Source organism: Typopeltis vanoorti, chromosome 15 (assembly GCF_054136105.1).
Source record: "Typopeltis vanoorti isolate ZY-2024b chromosome 15, IOZ_Tvanoo_1.0, whole genome shotgun sequence".
In the NCBI taxonomy this organism is placed as follows: Eukaryota; Metazoa; Arthropoda; class Arachnida; order Uropygi; family Thelyphonidae; genus Typopeltis; species Typopeltis vanoorti.
The window spans coordinates 66,276,535-66,298,275 of NC_143563.1; the positions used below are offsets into that span (position 1 = coordinate 66,276,535).

A 21,741-nucleotide genomic window follows, 5' to 3' on the forward strand; every position below is an offset into this window, starting at 1 on the left:
ATGCAAAATATCAACTGCACTGTGAATGAAGAACCTATAGAACAAGTAAAACATTTCAGCTACTTAGGTACGATTTTTAGTGAAGATGGTAAATTAAATATGGAAATAGACAACAGAATCAACAAAGCTAGTATGATAGGAAGCCAATTGAATAAATTTATATAGAATAAGAAAGAAATTAGTCCAAACACTAAATTAGCTGTATACAAGACAGTGTTCAAACCAATTTTAACTTATGGATCTGAGAGCTGGATTAGAAGTAAAACACTTAACCAAAGACTAGAGACTGCAGATATGAGAGTCCTGAGAAAAATTAGGGGCGTGAACAGATGGCATCAATGGCAATATCATATTAAAATTGAGAATATTAGGAAAGAACTTGACATTGTCAGCACCCAGGAATGCATTATCAGAGCTAATCTCAGGTGGTATGGTCACTTAAACAGAATGGACGAGGAAAGATTAGCAAAACAAGTGTTCTCTGTCAGGTTGGCAGGAATACGACCCAGAGGAAGACCAAGATATAGGTGGATTGATACAGTAAAAAGTGCCTTAGAAGATAGAAATATAAGATCTGATAATGTTGGAGTCTTGATAGGTAACAGACTGGAATAGGAAGTTAGTAATGATGTAAATTTTTCATGTAGTACTATCATATCCTGTACACCCCTTGAGGATATATATCAGGAATTTGATGATGATGATTGATTTCTTCATCATCATGAAAAAATAAAAACAACCTGACACCAATTCTAGTTAGAGTATTCACTCTGATTCACTCTAAAAGTTAGTTCAAATCCTATGCTGGAATTTGTAAAGGCTTTCTCAGGATAAGTTTGTATAACAACCTGAGTTTATAAGGATCATTTTTTGTCCTCCCTTTTTCTTTTTTTTAAATACCATTTTTATCAGTTTCATAACAATGCTATACAAAAAGATTATAAGTAACAGTGGAGAGAGTGTGCAATCCTGTCTTATATCTGACTGTATAAAGAATAAAGTTGCAATTTCAGATTTTCCTGGGATACCATAGGTTGCTGTACTTTCACTCATTTTTTCTCCTACATAAATGACATTTTCTCACTGACTTCAAATCGTATCTGTAGTTTTGCTGAGAAGAGTACATGCCACTTATCATCATCATCATCATCATTTCGTACAATCATTTAAAGCTGCAAGATGATTAATTCTTTGAGCTCTGATCTGTAATCAATTCTTGAAGCTCTGATCTCCTTATTATTCCTCACTTGCGTGAGAATAACCTTATGAATTTCAATGCTACCAAAACACAGTCCTGTCTTATTTTTTGCAAGAAAGACCTCGCTTCACTTTCTCTTACTTTTGATAATACCCAAATTTCCAACCAAGATCAGATTTTTCTTTTTTGGGCTGACTCACATAGCACCAACACATCCCAGACATAATCACTCTTTAAGCCTTAAAAAAATTGCCCCCACCCTCAATGCACTCTGTACAAATGCTGACACACCACAGACTCACTTCAGCCACTATTATTTCTCCACTTTCTTCTAAGCCTGAAAGAACATGAGTAGCTGCTGATCAACATCCATTTAGTGTTGACCAGCAGTTTAATGTTAAGACAGAATAAGAGACACTTTTGTGGAATATTAATCCTCATTTTATCTCTCTCAAAAATTATAGCCCTCAGTTGTTTAAGAAACATTAATATACCTCTCACCATAACCTCATGCCCACACTTAGTACTGCATTATGAGTTTTGCAACTTTTCATGTGTGGAGCTGACAAAAAAATAAAATAAATAAAAACAAATAAATAAAATTAAATTTAACACCATACAGATTTAATGCTTCAATTCAGTAATAACAGTAATCGTTACTGAAATGATCCTGTTTTTCTTGATGTTTTCATGCATTAAACTGACAGCTTCTGTTTTGAAGAAGTAAAAGCTACAACATAAAGAATCTGATGATGCATTGATTACTATTACTAAAAAACCTTAAACTAAATGAAACAATTGTCATCTATGACAATACTGTTTTATTCATGAGCAATCATTATGATGGATTTGTTACTGTCAGTGCAATAAAGCTCATTTTATCTGTGATTTATGATAAATTGTTTCTTGTAATTACATGAAATAATTAGAACTATAGGATATTAGACACTATATATCTAATATAAAAAAGAAAGACAAAAGAATGATAGCACACTATACGAGTAAAAAGTTAACAGAAATGAAGGGAAAGGTAAGCAGAAAAATAATGTTGAGAAGTAAGATTTTTTTTCCCATTTCTTTTATTACTTTTCTGAGGATATTTTCAAAAACGCATACATCAATTCATTATAAAGTAAGGACAATTTGAAATTCCGAATGCTGAATGATAGAGGATGTATAATCATAAATGTACTATCCTTTGTACATAAATTACCTCTTCACAACAGTGTAGTCGAGCCATAGCTTCAGAAAGGCGAATCATGCTTTCCAGTTGCCGTACTGTGATGCGCCAAGATGATTTTGATAACCCAGCAGTATCTCTCAATCGAAGATGGCGATATTGTTCTACAAGATAATCTTCAGCTTCTTTACTTATCTATAGAATATAAAACAAACCTTAATGATAAAGTAGATTTTTAAGGTTTCACAACTTTTATCGTATACATACTTTTAGAAAGGAAACTATTACTAAAAAACCTTAAACTAAATGAAACAATTGTCATCTATGACAATACTGTTTTATTCATAAGCAATCATTATGATGGATTTGTTACTGTCAGTGCAATGAATCTCATTTTATCTGTGATTTATGATTTATCATAAATCACAAACTTACATTTACTCTTGTAATCAAAATTCTACCATGAGATTCCCCATCAAACACCTGTTACAGCTTCCTAAACTCCTCCTCCCACCACAGCTCCTTTTAGCTTGAAAGTTCTTAAATTTTTTCCCTCAAATATAAACCTCCAATAGCAAATTCGTTCTTTCAGATGACCTGAAAGACCACAATATGAACTGTGTAATTTCTTCCATTCTACTAATACGAATGGAAGAAACACCAAAGCATCTGTTATTTGTATCAATTTCATGTCCGTGCGGTTAGCCTAGTGGCTATGTGCTTTGCAACCATATGCCTGGGAAAGGAGTGTCCCAGGTTCAATTCCTGTTGATGACGTGAGGAGCTTAAGGATCTTCCCTCAGCCATAGACAAGTTAGCCGGTCTTGGGCGTGGACAGCAAGGTTTTTCCTCCAGTTTATCTGGGGTTTTTCATCCCCAGATAAATTTGATCGTATCTCCCTGTAAAAAGGGGCTCAAGGGTGTTGAATCACCATATGAAATGAATGAATCAATCAATCAATCAATTTCATCTAAACATTTCACTAAAATTTCTGATAATCCTGCTAACTCTTGTAATCCGTTGTATTTTCTCCTACTGCCATTTATGCTGTTGACATGTATCCCACAGGCAATTCAGTTCCCAACTTGACATAGATTTACTCTGCTGTGGTGGCATTATAATGGTGCCAAATGGACAATGACTTATTCGCATCCAAGTTTCTGGAAGATAAAACTACACAATGCAAATAAACAATTTACTGACAAAAATTAATTATTTACAAGAGCTCAAGCTAGCATTATCAAAAGCACATTAACAATAATCACACACAGAACAAAATGATCTGGATAACAAGGATAGCTAGGCACAGGGAGGGTGACATTGGTACTCTTTGTGGTGATTCCTGTTATTAATGATAATGAGTAGATAGGATAGTGTGCCAAAATCAATTCAAGATCATAATGCGGTTACCCAGATTCTGTAAAACTTGTACTGCTTCCAGAAACAGTCCCTTGAAGTAGTCTTTCTTCGATGCAAGTTGTGAGAGTCTGATTTCTGGTAGTCCATTCTGGATATTGAAAAACATAAATATATCTGGAACAGATAACCAAAAATTGAACTCTTAGAGCATGCCTTGAGGAAAGACCACTTCATCAGATGGAAGAAAGTCAGGCTACATCACAAATCCCAGTTTAAATGGAGAGACTATTCCTGGAAGCAGTACAAGTTATACAGAATCTGGGTAACTGTAACAGAACTGACAATATGATTTTGAATAGATTTTGAAAAACCTTATCTATCCATCATCATTAATAACAGGAATCACCATAAAGAGTGCCACTGTCACTCTCCATGCATCTGGTTGTCCTTGTGTCTTCAATGCTGCCATTTTGTTTTGTGTCTTCACTGAGTGTGTATTGTTTAAGTGCTTCTGATAATGCTTGCTTGAGCTAGCAAAATATCAACTTTAAATAATTTTTTTTCTATTTCAGTGTCTTTGTAGTTTTCTCTTCCAGAAACTCTGACATGAATCATACACAGCTTCAGAAATTTGAACATGAAAGGATAATTACTGTATCTTATTTTTTACTTTCTCAGTTCATAATGCCAGAACTTGATTGGAAAGCATAAATGATATTATTCTTAGTGGCATGAGTATTTTCAGCACTCATTTCATTATTCAAATTCTCATCCTTTCTTTAAAAACCAGTTAAAAAAAAGTGTATAGCAAAACTAGTAATGTTGCAAGAGATTCAAACTGACTTGTCCAGTACCCAAATGGCAGCTGCACTTAACACTCCTCAACATTTGCTAAAGCCATTAGTTTCAACTTCTCCTTTTCCAAGTAATTCATAATATAAGGGACTGGACAGAGAAGAGGAAGGTGGATAAATAATTCAGTTTTTTTTTCTATGTTTGTTTGAAAGAATGTGTATTAGCTTTCTCTGATGAAGCAACGTGACCTCAGGTAGCAAAATGTTAGATCATCATCCAAACATTTAAGATTTTCTCCATGAAAATTTTCATTTTCATGCAATAATTAAAAATATACACAGAAAAACTATAAATACCTTTGGTTTGAACTGCCGAGCAAAGAGCAGGTATCTCAAAATTTCATCCACGGTATATATTCTTTCTATTGATCCTGCATTATTACTATGTAGATCAATAATTCGTCTTGCAATAGCATAATCTGTAACCTATAAAATTTAAAGATGCATAATTAAATATTTTTAAAATAAAATTAACAACTTACAAATTGTTTACAAAGTGAACTTTGCTGCTCATCTCTTATTAAAAAGAGCTAACTGCTCAAAACTAGTAGGTGTGGGTAGGCATGCAGTATGAAATTTTAGCTAAGCAGTTTAAGTATCGCATCTTTATTGGGTATTAATATTTACATCAAGAAGAAAATTAAACAATGTTTACTGATCATATGAATCAGACATTTTGGAAAGAAAATAACCATCCATCCATCATTAATAATAATAATAATAAAATTAATAAATTAAATTAACTTAGTAATTGTAATTTGGATTCCAATTTAAATTGGGATGATGTAACAAGACTAGATCCAACTAGAGCCTTCTTGAAACATTTAAACTGACTTCTATAAATCAGAACCATCTTTCCAAAGAATCTATATCCCATGATGACTCCATGATGTTTAAGTGCTAACCATGCAACTTCTGGTAATGGATACAGTATTGGTGATTGATAAGTCTCTTCTTTACTGAATGCACTGTTTGTTCAAAATATGAAAGATAATACTCACATGGGACATAGCATGGTAAACACAAGACAGCAATCTCTCGATTAATGCATAATTTTTTTTTCTATACCCAAATTCAATTAGTGTACCTATATACACCTTAAAAAATAAATGTTACAGATTTTAAAAATTTTCGATCTATACATTATTTATGGCTAACTATTTTAAAAAATCACTCACCAGGATGAAATAAATTAGTTACCGATTTGAAACATTTTACAGAGTTATTTTTTAATGGCATACTACACTATTTCCATGTATGCTACGTTCCAAATTTACTGCCAAAATTTACGTCTACTTTACATAGCATTTTGCTGATCATATCTCGTGCAATTGTTTTCAGTACTTTTTTATTTTAAATTATTTTCCTAATCATGAGTAAAAGAATTAGTTAGCAAAAAACAGAAGTGTGAAAATTATTCGAAAAGTAATCTGATTAGAAGAAAAACTTGAATAATAGAGAAAAATGAACAAGGCAAGTGCAGAGCAAAGATAGGACAAGAACACAAAAATGGGTGCTCAACTGCTGAATACAAAGAGAAAGGCAAGGCTGCTTGAAGTTCATCATGCATGCACTGAAAAGCAAAGTACAGGGTGGCCATAAAATAACTTTCCCTCTTTGGGGGCATCTGTAGCTAAAACCAATAACGGAATGAGACCAAATTTTATATTGAGACTTTTGAAGGCATGGGGAGATGATTTCTGCGAAAAAAATATTTAGTACCAAAAGTCGCCAATAGGGGAAATTTTAGTGCTTGCGGAGCTGAAAACAAGCAGATAATTACATTAAAGGCAGATAAAATGGAATAATAACATTTCGACGGTGTAAGCGACAGCAGCGTCACTCATTCCAGCTGGATATGTGGCAAGTTACAATGATAATAATAATAATAATCTAAAACAACAACTTGTGAGAGAGACAGAAATTAATGTAGTGATTGAACTCACAGGAAATAATGTTTTATTCATCAGAATCAGGGTCCCCTGGACCACATACACGATTTTCAATGTGCTGACCTTTCTTGTGTACATAAATTGCATCCAGTGTGCGACATGCTCTACAGCTGAGCTTAAGGAGTCGGATTGGATGTTCATAACAGCGTGTTTTATGTACTCTTTCAAGACATGCAAGTTGGGAACGCCACCAACATACACAATGGATTTCAAATACCCCCCCCCCCAGCCAAAAGTCACATGGAGTGATGTCTGGCTTGTTTTCAGCTTTGCCAACACCAAAAATTCCCCTATCGGCGACTTTTCATACTAAATCTTTTTTTCACGGAAATCATCTCCTCATGCCTTCAAAAGTCTCGATATAAAATTTGGTCTCATTCCATTTATTGGTTTTAGCTGCCTTCAAAGAGGGAAAGTTATTTTATGACCACCCTATATTATAATGATTAAATTAGAGAGATTTCTTTTTATATGGATCGAAGATTATAACCAAAAACGGATCCCGCTAAACACTGGCCTTGTTAAATCAAAAGCATTATCTCTTTATAACCTGGAAAGTAAGGGCTATCAATGATGGAAAAGAAGTAGAATTCCATGTTAGTGCTGGATGATTTGTGCGTTTCAAAAAGAGAAATAACCTGCATAATGTTCTAATCACAGACGAAGCTGCAAGTGCAGATAAGGAGATATCCAGAGATTTTGAAGAAAATTGTGTAAGAAGGGGACTATTGTGATCAACAAATATTTAATGTCGATGAAACAGGCCTTTTTTTTTGGAAGCAAATGCCTTCCAAGACCTTTCTAGCCAAATCAGAGAAATCTCAGCCTGGTTATAAAGTAGCAAAGTCAAATGAAATTACTGCTAGCAATCTGCGAGCAGTTTGGAAGCACATTTCTTCCACATTGTGCAAATGATTTTAGAGGCTTTTCAAATGAATCTAAGTTAATTAAATCTCATCCTGAGAAGTTGAGTGATTCAGACCTGCTAAATTTAGATGCACAGCGGGAAGATCCTGAAGAATATAAAGAAAATTTAATCACTGACAAGCCCAAAGAGGTTTCACAGAAACAATTTGAAAATAGTTTTCGTACAATCGAAGTTTTTAAGCAGCAATGCTTAGAGATTGACCCTGGTGAAGAGAGAACCAGTAAAATTTGCAGAAAAGGCAATACGGCCATTCCGTCAGTTGTATGAAAAAAAGAAACAGAATGCCCACCAAACTACATTAGCTCAATTCTTTGTTAAGAGCAGAATAAAAATTTATATTCTGATAAGTTTTATTGTCTTTCAGCTTCTTGGTTTTCCTTTAACTAGGCCCTGAGACATACCCTAATTCTTTTATAAAAAGAATTAAGGGTCAAAAAGGAAATCTGAGGAACGAATTATACATTTTTCCATAGGTTATTATATTCAATTAGTGCGTTTTCGATTAATGCGCCTGTTTTAAAGAATGCATTAATTGAGGGATCTGTATTTGTCAGGATTAAACATTTCATCTTTATAACAGATTTAATAGTATGGAATTCTTGTTGCAATGATGAAGCAGAAGAGTAAACAGTGAGCTTTGTTAATCAAAGTCAAGACACTCTGACTTTGATGGGGAGGATGATGAGCACAAAAATGTATGCACATACCAGTGAAGGTAGGGTTCCAAAAAATGAAAAAGCTGACCCAGGAAAAGTAAAATACCTACATTTTCCTTTTCCAGTGAATCAATTCATTTTCTGGATGTTTCAAATAGCAAAAGCAAAAATAGTATCTGCATAGTGGACCCAAAAAGAGAGCTCAGAATGAATGGAGGAGAACAAAGCATCATTCATGAAGGATGTTTTAGATAGTAGTTAGCCAAGGGAGGGGGAAAGAGGATTTCTTCATGGTAGTATCTTCAATCCATGTGCAAGATTTTATTTTTCTGGCTAAAATAACCTGAATGCATTATCAGGTCAAAAATATTTATTATTTCAATAGGAAAGCCCTTGAATAATAAGTTTTGGCCACAGGAAGAAGGAACATCAGTATATAAGGAGACAATGTCAAAACTGACTATTAGATCCGTAGGTTATAAAGAAAGATCCTGAATCCTCTTCAAGGAAAATGTGTTGAACTGTTGATAAAGAAAACCTGCTATCAAAAAGAAACCAGACCGTGCCAGATAGTGTTACAGTCTCACGCCGCAATGTGTCAGTGGCATAGACATTGTTGAGTCAGCCTGCCACATGGCATTGAGCTATGTGCACCTGAACTCGTGTAATGCACGCTATTCTTATCACGTGTTTGTTCTATCTGTGATCACACCATGAGCACGATATTAGAACAAAGAGCAAATGTAAAATTTTGCATTCTGAGTGGCATTTGCGTTTTAAGGGCAGAACCACCTTGGAGGGCGATAAGAAGCCAGGACGACCAGCAAAACCCATGAAAATGTCGAAAAAATTCAACAGATCATCCATGCAGATTGACGTATCACCATCACCACCGAAGTTGCTGACAGAATTGAGATTTCATATGGAGCAGCTCAAGCGATCATCACAAGAGATTTGAACATGCATCGGTCGCTGCCAAGTTCGTTCCCATCTCTCGATTTCTGACCAGAAGGAGCACTGTGTGAATGTATGTCAAGATCTTCATCTAAAGGTCATCGATGACCCAATCTTCATTTTAAGGATTACCACAGGGGATGAGACTTGGGTTTACGGCTACGACCTGAAGATAAAACAGCAATTGTCACATTGGAAGAGTCCACATAAACCAAGACCGAAGAAGGCAAAGCAAGTCAGCAGTGCACCAAAGAACACGTCGATTGTCTTTTTCGACATTAAGAGAATTATGCACTGAGAATATGCCCCAGGCACTCAATGCAGAATTCTACTGCAATGTTTTAAGGTGGTTGAGAGAAGATGTTTATCATAAAAGCCTGGAACTGTGGTGAAGCCGTAACTGGCTCATCCACCATGACCAGGCTCCCTCTCACAGCGCCTTAACAATGCGAGAGTTTTTGGGGGCCAACAGCATGGCAGTTGTCCCACATCCTCCTTACATGCCAGATTCAGTCCCTTGTGACTTCTTTTTGTTTCCAAAAATGAAACTGAAGCTGAAAGGGCAGCAGTTTGACACCGTTAAGGAGATCCAAGATGAATCTCAAGCGGTGCTCAAAGCACTTCAACAAAGACTTCCGGGAAGCGTTTGGAGCACTGCAAAAGCAGTGGGATCACTGTATGAACTCGGAAGGGTACTTTGAAGGGGGCCCTGAGTTCAAATTTAAATTGGGTAAGTCAAAGATTTTATTAGCATAGTTCAGTTTCTTTTTGATAACACTTGATACCTTTAAGTGGTAGACACAAAGAACATGTTTTTGCACATTATGCTTCCCATATAGGTATTAGCAGACTATGATTAACTGAACTCATATTTGCTCTACTGCTTCACTGTTACAAGAAATTAATACTATTAAATTATTATGTAGCTAAATGGTTCATAAGTCCAATGATCCTAGTGACACCTGTTAGAATGTAAAATTCTAATCCCATACATTTCTGGAGTCTATATCTGTCACTATAATCAATCCTGAACAACTCTCAGATTCATAATTCACCTTGACCTGTTTTATATACTGATATTCTAGTTTTTTGGCTAATTTCTCTTATTTTATATAAATTCCACTTAAAGTTAAAAACATGAAACGATCCAATTACCCAATGCAAAGAAGTTTAAAGTTATTTTCTTCAAACACTACATGATTCATCTTTTGATAATAAAGTCATGTCTCACAGACTAACCAAAAACTAGACTTTGATGAATACTAAGTTCAGACAACACCCTTCTCTGATTATACTTGGTCTAATTAAAATGCTAGCACAAAATTCATAAAGCAAACATAGATCCACCAACATTTTTTTGTTGTTTGTTTCTGGGCCAAATCAGTCCACAACTTTGAGAAGTTATCTCCATGTTTCTGTTAAATTTCACTTTGATTCAAACACTTATGCTTAATCCATAAAACAAATCCAAACAAAATACACAAATAAGAAAACGTTTTGTTAATGAGTATTAAAAAACATGAATTTCATCAAGAAAACTTTGAGAAATCATAAACAGCATCATGTTCAAAAAAAAATTTAGAAATTGTTAAGTATTGATTTTCTGTCTGTAATTTCCTTTGTATCACATGAATTTAAAGGAAATTTTGAGATTTTCAGGATGCATGCAGAATAATAATCTGTATGCCATACTTGTTTACTTTGTCTACTGCACCATAACTTGTGGCATACCCATTAGATTTCAACAAACTGCCAATCATCTTATATATTGCTTCAATTTATTTATTTACTTTTTAATATTAAATCCACATGAGGGAATAACTGTTATAATAGATTTGGTATGAAGGTCAGCAATAACAACACAAAGACAATGAAAATATCAACTGCACTGTGAATGAAGAACCTATAGAACAAGTAAAACATTTCAGCTACTTAGGTACGATTTTTAGTGAAGATGGTAAATTAAATATGGAAATAGACAACAGAATCAACAAAGCTGGTATGATAGGAAGTCAATTGAATAAATTTATATGGAATAAGAAAGAAATTAGTCCAAACACTAAATTAGCTGTATACAAACCAAATTTAACTTATGGATCTGAGAGCTGGGTTAGAAGTAAAACACTTGACCAAAGACTAGAGACCATAGATATGAGTCCTGAGAAAGATTAGGGACATAAACAGATGGCATCAGTGGCAATATCATATTAAAAACAAGAATATTAAGAACGAACTTGACATTGTTAGCATCCAGGAATGTGTTAGCAGAGCCAATCTCAGGTGGTATGATCACTGAATGGTCGAGGAAAGATTAGCAAAACAAGTGTTCTCTGCCAGGTTGGCAGGAAAAAGACCCAGAGGAAGACCAAGATGTAGGTGGATTGATACAGTAAAAAGTGCCTTAGAAGACAGAAATATAAGATCTGATAATGTTGGAGTCTTGACAGGCAACAGATTGATTTGAAGAAAAATTGTAGATCAGAAGTTGTAATGATATAAGTTTTTCATGCAGTACTATCATATCCTGTACATCCCTTGAGGATACATGTCAGGAAATTGATATATATATATATATATATATATATATATATATATGCACCCATTAATAAAAAATTATGACCATCTACCTAGGTGTGTTGAGCCTCCTTTGGCTGAGAAAAATTCTTGCATATATATTGGCACTGATTGCACCTGACCAATATTTCTCAAACTCTTCTGGCTGCAGTCCACTAGTTTCCTCACACCCCACCCTTTACCTATACTTACCACCAGAAATGAGACTTTACGTGTGATATCTAAATGCTAAATCATGAATAGTTGGCTTAACATACACCAACTTGATTATTTTTCAGAAAATTAAGTTGAAGGAAAATTCAGATAGAAATGGAATACTACGAATTATATCAAAAAGTGAGACACCTGTAAAGTATGAAATTGAGAAAAAGAATTATATAAAAGAACTTTTTTTTTTTTAATTAATAGGATTTTTAATTTATCATATTCTAAACTGTAAATAGAAATTTACAAACAAATATAAGTTTTATTTACTAATAGAATTCTCTCGTGGCCCACTAGTGGGACCACGGACCACACTGACAAAGGCTGCACTAAACCACGGAAGGTATCCAGGGGTTATTTAGATCAAATAGACAGAATAACATCTGCCTCTCATCAAAATAACGATACGGAAATCTGTTACATCACCATTCCCTATGTTAAAGGCGTCTCAGAAGGTATAGCCAAACTACTTAGATCCATTAGACTACAAATGTCAATCCATTCCTATTTACAAGATATCTACTTTTCTAGACTCAGCTCAAGATAAACACCTTCCTTTAGTATATACTCCTTAGAGTATATCAAATTCCTTGCCAGTGTATCACGCGTGTCATTCTGTTGATCATACCAATTTGTGTTCTTGTTGTTTAATTTAAAAGAGAAGCTGAAGATGCCCTCGATATTAGAGCAAAAATGTTATACTAATTAAATATATACATAAGGTAAATCCGTTTTATGTTATTTACCAACACATGATACTGTCTCTGATGAAGTGATGTATTTAATAAAATGCATGCATGTTTGTCTGTGTGTAAGAGCAAGAAAATAAGTCATACTGTTCAAGCACGGAAGAAAGACCCTTTGACACTTCTGTGTTTGGCAGAAGAAGGTGAATCCATTCCGATAATAGGGTAATCAATCTGTCTTGTGGGATGAGTTCATTATTACATGTTGGAAAATGAGTTTTTCTTTCATGAACATTCTAGTTTTTAAAGTGGTAATTATTTAACTATTTAACAGTTGGAAAATTTTATGTATAGTATTAACAAAATTTAAAAAAGGTATAAAATAAAAAATATTGTAAGCAAAAGTGATTTTTAAGAGTTTTATATAAAATAGTAATAATTATACAAAAAAAAAAGAAAAAAAAAAGAGAAATTTTTTCAAATGCACTTAACCATTCTAAAATTACAGTTGAGAGAACTCAGATACTTGAATGTCCTAAGCCGATTAATTATTTATGACTTGTTGTGACTCTTTAACGAAACCATGCATAGAATTTAAAAAAAAAAAAAAAAAAAAAAAAAACCTTTATCAAATTTTTTTAATCTTCATAGTCATCTGAATCAGTGCCCGAATCACTCACTTTCACTTACATTAATCGCCAAAGACTCACATAATTCTTCGATTATTCTGTCTCTGTCCCAATAAATATTTTCCAATGAGGTGACATGAGAGCAATATTTTCCCCAGTTTTGAACTGTAATATTTTTAATCGCCTATTCTGGAAACTTAAAAAGGTTCAACATATTAATATCCCTAATTACGCTTTGATGACGAATAAAATTCTTCACTTCTGTCCAAACATACTCAATAGCATTAATATCACAATGATATGATGGTAGTCTCAAAGCTAGAAATCCATGCTCTTTGAGCATCGTGTCGAATTTAAATAGTTTAGTTTTGGGCGAGTTTCTTTTAACCAAGTTGAGAAATTCAATTTTTCACATATCTGGGGAATGAGAAATATTATTTGCAGAGAGCCAATCTGTAATGACTTGCTTCCTATTACAAGAATTTGGAACTTTAACTGGGTGGAGTGATAAGGAGCATTATCAATTATAACAACCACATTTTTAGGAAGGTTTGGAATCAGCTTTTCCTCTGCCCACTTTACGAAGATAGCAGAATTCATTTGCCCATGGTAATCTCCAGTTGTTGAATTGGCTTTGTAAAGTAAATTTGAATTTAGTAAAAAACTCATTTCTCCATCCACACAGAAAATTATTATGTGCTGCGAGACATTTCCAGTTTGTAACATTCCACATTCTTCTTTAGATTGCCAACATTTTCCAAAGGTTAAATTACTGTCAATCCAAGTTTCATCACGATACGCAATCAGTTTTTCCTTCTGCCTGAAATACTGTATGTTTTCAAATGCTGTGTTCCAACTAAAACTATGTCACTTTGCTCCATGATAAGTTTCCTTTTATTGTGTGACTTTTTGAAACAAAATCCAATTTCATGAAGTATTTTCCTTAAACTTTCTCTTTGCCAAGAGAAAGTTTAAGTTTCTGAAATAAAAAAAATTTTTTTTTTTTATTTCAGCAGAAGAATTAATTTAGGAACAGTTGGCACTTTGTTCTCGACCACATAAAATTCCTGAATAGTTCTTATAACATCTACATTCAAAATCATTCAAACCTACATTTTCAATATATTTTCTTTCTCTGGTGGTTTTTAGGAGATTTAAATTTTGGCTTATCTTCACCTTTTGATTCCCTATGAATTCTTTTAACAGTCGATTCCAGTACGCCCACAATTTCACCTGCATGTTTTGTGGCCTGAGAAACTGGAACAAGGAGACTAACTTCCCGCAATATTCTTTTGCAAGTGCTACTGAAAGGTTTAACACCAGAACTGGATCCACAATACAAATAAATACGAAAAAAAAAAAATCAATGCAAAAAAGTGACAAAAAAAATCAAGCTAGTACAGTGACAGACAAGAAAGCACGTGATTTCACATGTTGGTGATGAATTCATATATCTCTCATTCTTTTCTCCCCTTCAACATGAATTGAAGGGAAGGAAATAGACAGTACATCACTATAGCAGAACTATTTTCAAATCTGACAATGACGAAATATGGAAGTGTGCACAACACAAGTTACACAAAATAATTTAACATCTCATCTTCCTTATAATGTATTAGGAATGATGGCTTGCCTGTTGTGGAGGATTAACTGTTAATCATAATGTTATGATAGGTAGTTAATCAATCTGTGAAGTCTGTTGATGGATATGTTCTGTCTGGTTTATCTGTTTTGTAAGATGGGGAAAAAAAGGTTCTGGGAGAAAGAAGTATGCTGACTTCATTAGATTAATTAACTCATCTTCAGCTAAGAGACCCTTATGGTTTAACATTTACTATTATTCACTTGCAGGAAATAGAAACCATGTCAAAAACTAGCTGTTAAAGAAATACTATTTTTCCCATGCAAGTTGTGTTTTATTAAATAATATTCATCTCGGAACAAACAAAAAAAGATATACCACTACTATTTTTAAGAACTAAGGTGGATCTGTGTTGGGCATTAGAATCAATGCGAAGACAAATGTCTCAACTGCATGTATTCTCAGACTGGTCTGTATATAAAAGAAAATCCTGGCTACTTTCCCTTGAATATGATTTATAAGTAATGCTAGTAATTCACTTATAACAGTTTTTGGAATTTACATCTAGAACTTAAAGAGCAAAATTTTAAACTCACCTCATTACATTCATCAACCAAGATGAAAAATAGATCAAATCTTGACATGAGTGGTGCAGTTAATGTGATATTCTGCTTCAGTGATTTAGTGCGATCATAACGTCCACCAATTGGATTAGCAGCTGCTAATATTGATGTCCTAGCATTCAGACTTGCCTGAAATTATTAGCAGAATAAATTAATTTGGGTACTAAGCCTCTGTGAATTAAGAAAATAATGGATTGTATCACTGAAATAAAAATTCATATGAAATCATCATCTTTTCAGTATTAGAAACCCAGAGGGATACTTGGCCATAAGAGATCATTAGTAGTTATCTTGAAAAACAGTTTGATAGGATAGGATAAGATAGTCTGTATATATCTTTCTCTGTTGTAAGTATCAAATACAGTGCATGTACTTTAATGGAGTAGTTTGTTTTGTATAAGAAAATACTCTACTTGAAAGTTTATTTTTCACTTGGTTAGATTATAATAAATTTAGTTTAATCCTTTATCATTATAACATCCTTAACATTATACATATCCGCAAGGAGATGTGTTTTGCATTATGGGAGATACTGAGATAAAAGAGACGGTAGCTTGGTCCACCTTTGCAACGAGTTGCCCGGTGTTGTACTACCTTACCCTGAAGATACTTTCAGGCGCAAACTTTGTTTGCTCACACTTGGATAAAGGATTAAACTAAATTTATTATAATCTAACCAAGTGAAAAATAAACTTTCAACATCTTTCTCTAAATCCAGAGTAATTTAAAAAAGGTGGCACACCTTTTGGCAACTCCTACAGGTAAAGATGACCTCGCTATTGCTTCTGCCTAGTATCTCCACGTCTGGGCCTGGTTTCCACCGAAGAGACCTCAATAAAGGTCGAAACTAGTCTGGGTAGTGGCCCTTCCCTTAATGCATAACATTATACATATCCACAAGGAGATGTGTTTTGCATTATGGGAGATACTGAGACAGGAGAGATGTTAGCTTGGTCCACCTTTGCAACGAGTTGCCTGGTGTTGTACTACCTTACCCCCAGTCCTGAAGATACTTTCAGGCGCAAACTTTGTTTGCTCACACTTGGATAAAAGATTAAATTTATTATTAAAATACTCTACTTCTTCAATATAACATTAACTTAATCTCACTTCATAAAAGGCCCAGAAAATTTCCATCATAAAATTTGAAATCAGGTGCCCTTTCCAATCAAGTAACATGATGAAAATCTATGCATCATGGGGAAAAGCATGAAATCACAAACTATTCAGTTATAGAAGAGAGATTATTAACCAGTTGGTTAACTAGTGTTATGTTGTTTCTTCTTATATTTTATGTCTCTCTTTTATCCCTTATATATATATAATCTCTTTGTTCTACTTTTCTCTTTATATTTCTTTCTTATTCCTTTCTTATTGCTTATCTAATATCACCTACTTTAAACTTCATCTATTTTACTCAACTTAAACTTATCTCAGACCGAATCACTGACAAGAGTGAAACTGTTGGTTTGTGAGACAAAGGAAATGCTAATGGCGGATGCCTATTCCTTTGTCTCAGCACTGGTTCTAATTCCTTATTCAGACTCAGAGAAATTTATTTTTTTCTGCTGTGCCACCCTGAATCCTAGATTATACTAAGCTTGTATCACCAAGGAATTAGAACACAGTCAGCTTTCAATCTTATCAACTACAATTATCATATCTGCAGTCATGACCTATTACTATCTATCCTCCTGCTTAGGTTCGCCAAATTTTATGAGCAAGTGCAGTAGGTACAAATCTCAGGCAAGACAACATTTATACTTTAAACAAAATATTTAATTCAAGCAAAGACATATAATACACTTTATGACACTAATATAAACAAGCAAAAAAAAAATTGTAAGCAAGAATGCTAATTCTTGCTTACAATTACTTTATCTTTCCCATGGATTTCAATCTGAGAAACATATTAATGACACTTAAACACTTACTCTTGTTATGCTACTCTATTCAATTAATTCCATCCACATTATATTCAAATTCTATTCACATTATATCTAACAATCCTATTCACATTATATTCAGACTTAATTAAATATCCTTACAATCTTTCACAAGACTATTTCATACAATGACTTTCTCTATCTCGTTCATTTATGAACTATTTTCTAGATACTGGCTGCTGCATAAATTTTACGTACATTCTCCTCTTCCTTACACAATTAATCAATTAGCTGTCTCAAGAGTCTCTTGTAACACTTACAATTAATCTTCCTAATCATTTCCACTAGTTAGAAGATATAAAAAAATGTACTTTACCAATTGCTGGCATGTTACTCTGGCCTCTTCACTAATCTAGTCAAATATTCACCTTCGATGTCTAGTTCACTTCCCACATTTTCAGGATATTCTCTACGGATTCCTTCTGTACTTTGTATCGGGATATCTCTGCAATCTATTGCAATTATCGTCTGCTGGGCTGGTTGCCGACTGGTAGGCTTCCAAGTCATTCTTTCGGATCCTCCTCGAACAAAGGAACACCACGTGGAGGCTCCACACCAGCTGGACCTACGAGAACACAGGAACACCCGACCAGCAGCAAAAAAAAAAAAAAAAAAGCCCTGTCTTCAGTGTTACATGCACTTTTAAACTCCCCGCCACTCCTTTCTGCTTCGTCATTCTTCTATGTCAAGCTTTCTTAGCGTCACTCAGCACCACATGCAGAATTTTCACGCAACTTATGGAGTGTAGTAATGAAGGGGGGGGGGCACCGTGCTTACTAACGGATATACCAGTGCACTGAAATACGTGTTACAGAAGTCGGCCATTTCGCATTATGGAATATCATTTCTTTCCCAGCAATTGTTAGGTACTTACAAAATAGTTACGACTAAACAGGTTTACATATAATAAAAACTTTACAATACAATACAAGATAAGACATAAAACTAAATTATTCTCTGTTTAGTAAATTTTTGATTGCTATACAATTGCTTATTTAGCCTGACAAATCATTATTTGCTCCCCAAAGCATAGGGACCATGTTAAGTCCGTATGAAACGTAATTTTCTGTAAATTTAAGTTTCACTCCAACTTAACACTAGTCAACTAATTTTATAAAAGTCTCAATATTATTAAATATTTCCAAAATATCTACTGATACCCAGCTTTCTCAAAGATTTTAATAAAGCATTTTTATAAACATTAAGTGCTATAATTATGTTATCTTCCAGCCTAACATTCATAATTATGAATCCAGTTAATGAAAATACATAGTTTGATGTTGAGTGTTAATTTCTCACTAAATAACAATGAAGTGAGTAAATATTATTATTATAGTAAATATCCATAAAGTCATTATGGTTAAAATTAGGTCTGTGATGTAGGGCTTCAGCACGTTCTTTATATAAATGTCCACAGACCTAATTTGAACCATAATGACATTCTTACTATCCCTAAAGACTGGGAAATTGTCATCCTAAATTGTGTAAAATAATTTTATATGTTATCTCATTTTAATGCAATTTTTTTTTTTTTTCAGATATATTTTCATTTAATTCTATAACACGCTACTGCATGCATAGAGGGATTCCATTGTAAGCATGCGCCCTAACTGTATGTAATTCCTAGTACTGTCTGAATTAAACTGTACTGAAGATGTCCTATGATACTTAGGAAGAAATATTTACTTAATAAAAATGTTATTACTGTGGTTACGTGTGTATGAGCATTCATGACTAAGTCATGAATGCTCCACAGGTTTCATTATACAACAAATATCCATAAAGTCTTGTTTCTAGAAAATTAATGTTTTGAATAACTGAAATATAATTGTAATAAAGCAAATTACTATCTGAACAGCTGAAATATTTTCACTTACAGAAACAAACCATTAATGAAACATTCTGTTGGAACAGTCACTGGATTATTTTCCATTATATGACTATTTTGCTCATAAGAATATAATGAAAAAGCCCTCTGGCTGGAAAGATGTGGGTTTGAATCTTGTCTAGGATGTGAAGAACCTTTATTGGGTTTTCAATCGAAGATGAGTTAGCTGGTCTCATACAGAGGTGGCAAGGTTTATCCTTACAGAATCTCAGGTTTTTCATCTGGCAAAACAGGCAAACTGGCAAGAGCAACATATGTAATTTATAGCCATAGGATCTGCCACCCTATCATAATCAGTATCAAGCTTCTAAGAAGCCAAGTTACTTGACCATCATAGGCCATTAAGCCTAACATGAAAGGGAATATAAGCTAGGATGGGATAAAAATAGTCCATTAGTGTGCTTGAAACGTAGTGGATACTGACTGCATCTGATAAGTATGGTGCATAACGGATGCAGAACTACCTGATGACCATAGTAATCATATCAGTGAGGATGAAACACTCAATTCAATATTAATGTTGAGCACAACTTGAATTATAGTTTTACGTTTCTAAGAAGGCAGTCAAACCTGGATTTGCAAAAAACTATTACTCACAATACTGTTATTAAAATGTGAAATAACTGATGCACTGAAAATACAAAATATCAAAACAATGTTCATTCACCTCAGAATCATGCTTGTAATGAGCTGAAATGATTTCTTTTAAAAACATAATCTGTACACCCTGCTCTAGAAATCAAATATGGATATTTTGAAAGTCACTTCAAGCCTCCACCAAAGAGGACAATAGTTTCACAATGGGTAACGAAATTCATCTCCAACCTAAAAATTCACAAACATCTATGTACCCACGATTGGATCTGAAAGTATGGTCTCTTGGTTTGAGAATAAGTATGCTATTCACTTTGGAAAACTAGACTGGCATATTATGCACTATAATTTATGCATAAATTATGTGCATATATTATAATTTGCTGTTATGATGCAAGTAAATGAATGCAGGTGATGACGTGCAAAAATAAAGCTAAAAATATGCAGTTTCAGATTAAAGAAAGTGATTTTTATGATAGGTATTCATTCATTTCACCATCATTCAGCCCAACAATATGGTATAATTAAAACACTAACTTATATTTGTTCTAATGACACAGCTCTGTTACAGAATTTACCATGCTACAACCCCCCTATGAAACACATGAAATACTATATGGACCCCCCCACACATTCCTTTCCAAACACATAACATCAAATCACTACTAATCCTGTCCTCTATATTTAGAATACACCAGAAAAGAAAAAACCTTTTCATGAAAGACAAACACCATCTTCTATCTTGAAAAAAAGCAATGTTTCGAGAGGAAAAATCAACACCTTTGCATGAGACTGGCTAACTCACTTTCAGTTGAAGAGGCTCAAAGATTTTCTGCAATTGTCTTGTGCCTATTAATACTGTCTCAGAGACAGTATTTTTTGAACACGCTTTCACGGAAAATTAGATAAAAAAAGCTATTGTACTATGTCGAAAAATCCATTATGAGTCACACTGTTTTTGGAGTCAGCAGATGCAATGAAATACTCTCTTAACAAGTATGGCTTATCCAATATTAGAGGATGCTAATTTGTTCCCTTTGTCTATTAGTCCCTTATGGTTTGAATTATTTCCAACACTATTGATGTCTATGCTATGAAGATGCTGGTTCAAATTCCAGCAAAATATTAGCTAGTTAGTTAATAATCATTTTGTTTTCTGCAATTGTTTAATACCATCAAACTTAAGATGAATAATGCTAATATCTAAGCCTGTCTACAAGAAATTACAGTTACAAAATGATGGTGGCTAATTAAAAAACTGCCAACAGAAATAAAATAGGTAATTCTATAGCGAGAAATAAATGTCACAAAGGATTTCCACACAAAAAAAATAATTTTTTTTACAAATATTTTTCAAGCCGAATTGTCAATTGTTACCAAACCTAATATAGATGCTCACTTATTCAGTGCATGCTTGCAAATCCCATTCTAATTATGAAGATGACAAAGAGATTAACCAAAAGGCGCAGTGTCTTTTACAGTATACAAAATTGGAGTCAGTGATTATGTACTACTAGAATTTAGGTGAATCTATCAAAACAATTCATCTGATAATAAATATATTGAGGTGGCATAAGCATTTAAAGACACTGGCAATGATAAACATATCTATAGGATTCCTAAAAAATCATTAAACTGCTGAACACATTTTCAAGTCATTTCAATAAAGTCTAAAGAAGTCAACAACACATGCAAGTTGGAGCTGCATATTTCCAAGTCCACTCTTCACAAGGTGCTTTTAAAAAGATTCCAGTAGAAGATATTTTTAACTGCACATTGTTCAGCTTATCAATGAAATTGATAGGCAAGACATTTTGAATTCTCTATGATTGTACGTGAAATGGAAGAAGAAAACAAATTCCTTAGCAGTTATATTTTCAGAAGCAAAATTCCACATTTCTGAGTAAATGGGCATAATTGCTAATCTAACCAA

At 33.7% G+C, this 21,741-nt stretch overlaps 1 protein-coding gene across 1 annotated transcript in view; it reads right to left on the bottom strand.

Moving 5' to 3' along the window:
* The window catches only part of Mcm6 (minichromosome maintenance 6), a 168,193-nt gene that overhangs the window by 26,428 nt on the left and 120,024 nt on the right, over window positions 1-21,741 (bottom strand). The window contains exons 12-14 of the mRNA XM_090405865.1: window positions 15,354-15,509; window positions 4,890-5,018; window positions 2,412-2,573 (exon numbers count right to left, since the gene is read on the bottom strand). Coding sequence (XP_090261991.1) covers window positions 2,412-2,573; window positions 4,890-5,018; window positions 15,354-15,509 — 447 coding nt within the window. The remainder of the gene's footprint in view (window positions 1-2,411; window positions 2,574-4,889; window positions 5,019-15,353; window positions 15,510-21,741) is intronic.